General features: G+C 39.6%; 1 protein-coding gene across 1 annotated transcript; it reads right to left on the bottom strand.

The window, feature by feature from the left end:
* Positions 1-2,655: 2,655 nt before the first annotated feature.
* Positions 2,656-5,839, bottom strand: LOC308611565 (E3 ubiquitin-protein ligase RLIM-like; the record flags this gene model as incomplete). Its single annotated transcript, XM_081260283.1, has 3 exons — positions 2,656-2,894; positions 3,057-4,262; positions 5,596-5,839. 3 exons carry the CDS (start codon positions 5,837-5,839, stop codon positions 2,656-2,658), a joined length of 1,689 nt encoding a protein of 562 aa, XP_081116409.1.
* Positions 5,840-7,509: the final 1,670 nt, after the last annotated feature.

Here is a 7,509-nt window from a genome sequence, read left to right as displayed (position 1 = left end):
GCAAGGCTCGCCTGGTGTTTGGGGGATTCCCATTTGATGTGATGGAGGAAGAGCCTCTTTGAGCCACTTCCTGTTACTAAGTTGGGAGTTAGGAAATGCTGGGCCTGGATCACATTTTTTTGTTGGTAGAGGGTCATAAGGTGCCCTGCCATGAGGCTGTTCATCCATTCTGAGGGTCCCTAGGCATTTCACCTTCTCTAGACCTTTCAGAGATCTCCTTTGGTTGTCTCATATTATTTCCAGGATATATAGTTGTGCGTATAAAGGGGGAGTTGGGAGAGGGAAGTATAAACCATCTTATCTGGATTAGAAGTCCTCTCTGTGCCTTTTAAGTGCTCCCCTGATTAGGTCAGGCACACTCTGGATAATCTCCCAATCAACTGTGCTATATATCATAATCTAATAATGGGAATGATATTCCATCACATTCACAGGTCTCATACTCAAGGGGAGGGGCTCCTACAAAGATCATTGGGCACCATCTTAGAATTCTGTCGACCACAGAAGGTGCATATGAATGTACTGAAGCATTAATTAAGAAATTATCATCCTTTGGAAGGTTTTAATCTGTTAGGATAGTATGAAAGCCAAGTACTGTTATAATTATTCTACTCACTTTAAGTGAAGTACATCTGATATCAAAAATACTTCCTAAAAATCAGACTATTCAAACAACTTTCAGAAGTTAATGTAAATTTCAGAGGTTTGATCCAAGCCTTCATTTCTGGCCATGCAGATATCTTCTGTGTGAAAAATATGCTACCTCAAAGATGTTTTCAAAAACTTCACCACCACTCCCCATTTATACGTTGTAGTTATGTGCAAATACTGTGGCTGCCAGCAATTCACAGAGAAAAGAAAGGTCAGTGATGTTGCTGACTTTAACTTTTTAGAGAAGGTGTATACTTAACACTGCCTACATTTGTATAGGTTGCACATTGCACAAAATTTCTGATTATTGCTTTAGGTTATAATACAATGTACTCTCACCTATACCAGGATTGAAAAATTTAAGCAAAATTTTCTGGACTGGCCAATACAACCCCCCAAAAACAGCCTTCAGGCTGAATTAGGAGAAAAATCCTTCACTATGTTTAGGTTGGAAGGAAGCATGACCTAAATTTTGATTTCAAATACTCGGGGTTTTGGGTGATGGTTTTACTGGGGACAGTTAGAATTGAACTATGTAGACATGTTTCTTGAAGCCAAGTTTTACTTTTAAGGCTTTCATATTGCAGCTTGTGAGGCTCCAGGCAGCAATTGGCTACTTTGGGTCATTCACACAAGGATTCAGAGTCATATATAAACCATAAAACCCTTTATAAGAAATCAGAATCTGTTTTAAAAATTAATCATATGAACTAAACATATATAGAAAGAAATTGAAGCTTGAATATATTGAAGCAGCAAAAATTAAAGACATACCTATAACTGCCCTTTATCCTTAGTTGTTTACAATCACAGCAAATCAAAGTGTGACATGTTTAAGAGAAAGGTAATTAAGTTCTAAGGCTTTGTCATCTTATCACTTTTAAAAATACAAGATCTGAGTAAATGAAAGGAAAATAGAGAGGGTTGTTAAAGAGCTGAGTCATAGAGTGGAATAGAGAACAAGCGGAAGCGGAAGAGGCAAGAAAGCGTACACAGGCTGGGTTTGAAGAGAGTTGGGAATGCTGGTTGTGGTAGATGGTCTCTGATTTGCTTACCGGATCTACTCGCCATCCTTCTTAACCCTGCTTCGTGATTCCAGGAGGCTGATCTTTATCAGCTTCATGGACCAGTCTCTCTGTGTCTTCAGGTTGGGTTTGGTTAATATGAACTACTGATAAGTGATTAGAAGTCAGGAGGAAAGAAGGCAAGGGTATTTATTTCCATGATCTGCCCCCTTCCAAACTTTAGGTTGAGAGTGGATGCCATTTTCTAAGGTTACATCTCTTGTTGGGTGGGCTTCTCCTATAACTCGAAGACATTCTGGGTTGCAGGAACTGCTATCTCTCTATGCCCCTTCAAACCTAGTGGTTATAATACTGGTTTCTCACAGCTGCTAGCCTCAGGGCACTTCATCATCTCTTGGTTTCCCTTCATTCCTTACACACTTTAGTCTCTTCATTAAATGCTATTCCATCACTCTTTTAAAGTGTGCCATCAGTTTTTAGCTAGAACTGACTGATACATTGGTAGTGGGGAATAGGCGAAACGTTAAGGTAGTGTTAGGGAGGTGGGATAAACTGCTGTGGAGAGAGATAGGAAGAGAAGGGTTTCAAAGCTTTTTATGGCATTCTAGGAATGTAACATGACTTCTTTATGTGAATGACTCTAATGTAGTCTTAAATGGCTTCTTAATTATTGATATTTGGTTGGGTTTCTGTTTCTCTGCATGCACAACCAGGATTGAACAGGGCTAAGAGATGTCTGGGGTTTACATGACGAGATAATACTACTAGGATCTATCTAGATTCATTATATCATATTAAGACATTTCTCCCATGGAATCAGGAACATCCCAACCCAGTGCACATGCTAAGTTTTTATTGAAATTCAGTGAACTGCTATGGTGTGAAATTAATTTTTATTGTCAGTCCCCTTCGTCGGCAGGCCGACTCTCAAGCCCTGCGCCACCAGGGAAGCCCTATAACACTTTATATAGCTGAGAATTCATCGATCAGGATTTTCACTCTCATTGGAATCCACTACTTGCCTACGACAAATCGGACACGTAGAGTTCTCAGACAGCCAGCGATCAATGCAGTGAATGTGATATTCATGGGAGCAAGGTAGTATGCGAAGCTTGCTGTTTTCTGTGTACTCTGTAAGGCGAATGCTGCAGGCTTTTAGTGCATCATTTTCACCAAAAGATCTTACAGCCAAGCTGTCAATCTGTGCTTTGGTGAGTCCTGTAGTTTGCAGATCATGGGAGGACCCAGAGTCACTTTCATCATATATTATTAGGCTAATTTGTCTACCCACTTGCCTGGTCTCTGATGATAAGTCTGCTGCTAAGTTTGTTTCTTCACTGCCTTCAAACATCAGTGATCTAATTCCTGAATTTTCATCACTTGAGCTGGAACCAGAAATAGGAATAGAACTGGAACTAGACGTACAATTGGGGCTTGAATGACAACTCAGTGTGGAACTTGAATGGGTATCATAGCTAGCATTTGAATCAGAACCAAATGTACCACTACTACTACCATTAGGTGACTCTAGCCATTCCATGTTTGGACTTGGAGGTGAGACACTATGCTCTAAATTACTGTCACTGTCCATAAGGTTATTTGAGTTACTAAATTCTGTCATTGTCTGCCTTAACGTGCTCTGAATTGGAACAGATGTTGTATCATTTAAGCTAGTATTGAACATTCTGCAAACGGGATTTCTAATGGTATTGACATAAGCTCTCACACCTGCCCGCTCAGAATGTGAATACATATGCCTCAGTCCTCGTTCACTTTCAGAAGTGACAGTGTTGTTTGGTGTCTCAGATGTTAACTGAGTTCTACTAGCTCTGCTGTCTCTCTGAGAATATGCTCCAGAATGAACTTGTCCTACTTCAAGATTGAAGGGTATGGTTGGATATATTTCCCTCATTCCCCAAGATTCACCACTGCTGGTTGTATCTGGAGAATTTTCTCCATGAACGGCATTCCTTGTTCTAGAAGTTTCAATAAGACCGCTATTTTGCAACTCAAATCCAGTCATTTGCTGTGTCAATATTTCTTGGTGCTCAGTTTTAGAAAATCTCACATTCTCACTTAGCAGAGGCTGCTCAAAATTCTGAGAGGGTATACTATGATTAAGTCTTTGTACAATTTCCCTAAGTGAACGTGGAGGCGACCAACTTTGAATTCTTGCTCTGGTTCTCCAATACTCTGGGCTCCTACTTCTTGCTCTTCTCTGACTTGTAGTAGGTGGGAATTCCATTAATGTTTCAGTTGTATCTTGTTCAGACATAGATGGTCTTGTAAATATTGATTCAGATTGTGGACTTTCCACTTGCCTTTGGCTGTCTTCCATATTTTCTCTTCTGGGAAGTCTTGCAGACGCTACATATTCATTCTCTGGATTTGGACTCCCATGATCAAGGTTAGCATTTATTTCTAAACTGAATATGAACTGATCACTTTTAGGATTAATTTGGCTCTCTTCTCTCCAAGATTGGTTTTCTCTTTGCCCACTTGTCATATTTTCAGTTTGTCCAGAACAGTTAAGGCAGTCTATTAGAGAGTCACCACTAGACACGTCATCTGAAGAGTCTCCTCTGTCTGTTAACAAAAAAAAAATGGGGAGGGTGCATAAAAGAACTACCAAAATTAGAACCATCATAAAATAGCACTCTGAAACTTTGTTTCAAAAACAAACAAAAAATGAGAACTTAAATACTCAGGTGTTTTAAACTGATTTCACATTTATAGAGTTAATATTTTATAAACTGCACTGTGTAGATTTATAAGTAAAGGTAGAAAAGTTTCGATTCCATCCAAAAAGAGTGAGCTAATCCTAGATAAACTTAGAGAATTTTTTAAAAAGGGAATCCGGAGGAAGTCTATGTTTCAGTATTTCATCATATACACAGCCCTGTGTACCACTCTCGGAGGAATGTCAAGAGACTTTTTTTTCAGTCCACTCTCAAAACACTAATGCAATTAAACAAGGTAAACACCAGTTAAGGTACAATGCTAGTAGTTTAGTTCAATTTACATTATTGTCTAATTTTCATTAGTCTCCAACATGACTACTTCTAGGCTCTTCACTTATGTGCTTTTGATAATAGATAAGCTGTTTTAAAATATAAGGTTATTGCCCAAACATAAACAAGTTTTATAGGTTTAAAAGTGTTTGCATTTTGAATACTTCTTAATGTTACCAAGATTTTTAATTGACATTAAATTGAAGGTCAGATCAAATGAATAGACTGAACCTAGCATGGTACCTATAAGACAATATTCAAGAGCCAAAGTATTATAGTATCCTCTTCATTAGACAGCAAAATCCTCTACTTCACACTGGAAGGGAAGGCACCAGACCTGAGGTCCGAGCAGGGTTTCTCAGCCTTAGCACTATTGACATTTTGGTGCTGGACAATTCTTTGTTTTGGGGAGCTATCCTGTGCACTGTGGGATATTTGGCAGCACCCCTGGCCTCTGCCCACTAGATGCTAGTAACACCCATGCCTCCCCTGTGACAACCAAAAATATCTCTAGCCATTGTCAAATGTCCCCAGGTGTTGAGGAGAGCACAATTGTCCCCAGTGGAGAATATTTCTGTTTGCTTTTTTTACATGTCTATGTAGAAAAAATAATTCAGGAAGTAGGAGGGACTTTCAGTTGAGGTAGAAAACCAAGAAAAATACAAATAGGCTACTTTGCACTGTTTCCCAATTAAAACAACCCAAATGTGAATCAGGAAAACAAACAAACAGACCTTGACCTGCTCACCAAAAATCAAGTAAATGCCAGTTCCTTTTATGAGAAGTTACTTACCAAATGAATGTAAGTCACTTCTGTATAATTTACTATTTCCTATTATGAAGTTACTATTTCCTATTATGAAGTTCCTTATTCATCCCATCCTATTCCCTCCAAAAGCAGAATATACCTGTATTTTCATCTGAGTCTTGTGGTGCGTTTTCTTTAATTAGCTGAAGTCTTCTCAGCAACTCTTCTTCCGTACTTTCACCTGGAATGCCTAGAAGATTGTTGTCTCTCATAAGTTCGTAATCTTCTTCACTCAGATTATTTACGAACCTGGAGAAATCTTCTTCCCGAACCAATCGGTCCGTTTGACTTATGTGTTGGGCCGAAACTCCATCTCCTTCATCGTTGGAATCCGAGTTTTCCATCTTAATAAACAAGTGGAAAATTATCTGAAATTCACGACGTGCTGTTGAAATTCACCAATGGTCGTTTCGTTTTCTTCGCTTTCTACTTCCTGCCAGAGTGTCCGGTTCCGACTCAGTCGGATGACCCTCCGCACAGATTCCTCCCTTCTCCCTTCCCGACTCAGTTCTGTGGCCCCTGGTGACGCAACAGTTGGGAGCCGCCTCGAGCCCAGAACTTGCTAGACGTTGCCTAGGCACCCATTATCTTCCCCGCTGTTACCGAGTAGGGACTGGATTCAGGTTAGGTTTCATTTCATTCAAAACCAGCCAACGTTACTGAGGGTTTATAGTGTACCAAGCACCGTGCTTCACCTCGTTTCACCCACATGAGCCTATTCTCAGGTTTTCAGGCTCTGATATGCTCTATTTATTCGTTACATTCCATAGGACTGCCTTCTTCAAAATGCCATGCCAAAGTCAGCCTAGTTCAATGCAGCAATTCTCATTTTCAGGTGCCCAGGGACCTCCGCCTTTTCTCCTCATGAATTTCTCAAATCCTAGACTCTCACTAAGAAAGCCCACAATTTTGGATAATTTACCAGGGCCCTGGCTGAGTCTCTTTAGTGTGTCCTCTCCCTTTTAACTGTTAATGGCTTCATCTTGCATTATATGGTCCTTCAGTCTTGTTTCAAACAAACAAGAAACACCAAAACTTTGGCAGGCTTTTCTGCTCAGCCAGGGAATTCCTTCTCCACAAAAGCATCACGTTCATTTTTGTCCTCCTTTCTCATAAATATTATAAATAGTCCTTAAGCAAAACTAGCCAGAACATCACAGGAACTTTTAGGACAGATACATAATAGTTACTTTGTCTGCCACAGTGAGTACTGACCCTGCTGATTTTGTCGCATGTATCACCTGAAAGGCTTGGTGAAAATAAAATAACGCTCATTTGCAATGCTATCTGGAGGAGACCTCTAATTCACTCTCAGTACACAGCTTAGAAGTTTAAGGAGCTGTGTAAATTCACGGTTGTTGTTTTGTTCACGGTCCACAGCAGGCTTTCTTGTTTGTTCTCAAAGAGATGGAAGGATGGTAACTTTACTGGTGTGACAGTGAAGAATCTAAGTCTATGTCCTGCTTTTGACATTTGTTCGATGCCTCGTTTAACTTAAGCTAGAAAAATCAATCTTTCCCCTCTGAATCAAATCTCAGCAAGTCTTTGGATGAGAACAGAATCCCCTAGACCACCCTGCCTCCTTTATGGACTTCTGAGTGTATTTGTTATCTTTTACTGAAGTTATTCTTTTCACAGGGGAAATCCGTTGTAAACTTGTTTGCTGTGCCTCAATCAAAACTAGCAGTATTATGAAAATTCAGCGTGATTTGTACTCTTGATGCAGGAAACCCTAACAATCGTTAGTGTTCTTGAGAGTGATTGATTCAGTTTAATTCAATTCAATCAATTCAAGTGTCAAGTATGTTCAGCGTTTGTTAAATGTCAGTCATATTATCGGATATTAAGATACAAAGAAGAGTATATTTAAGAATCTGTTGTCATTAGAGTATAACAAACAATTGAGCTACACAGAGGTAAAATTACAGTTTTGAGGAGAAAGTGGTTTGAGTGAGAGAGAAAATCGGTTTCACTGCCTTTGGGTTTGAAAGGATGAATAGGAGTTTTCTAAGTG

The sequence above is a fragment of the Mesoplodon bidens genome (genome assembly GCF_964165515.1).
Source record: "Mesoplodon bidens genome assembly, contig: HAP1_SCAFFOLD_495, whole genome shotgun sequence".
NCBI classification, from domain to species: domain Eukaryota; kingdom Metazoa; phylum Chordata; class Mammalia; order Artiodactyla; family Ziphiidae; genus Mesoplodon; species Mesoplodon bidens.
This window is presented reverse-complemented; position numbering and strand designations above follow the sequence as displayed.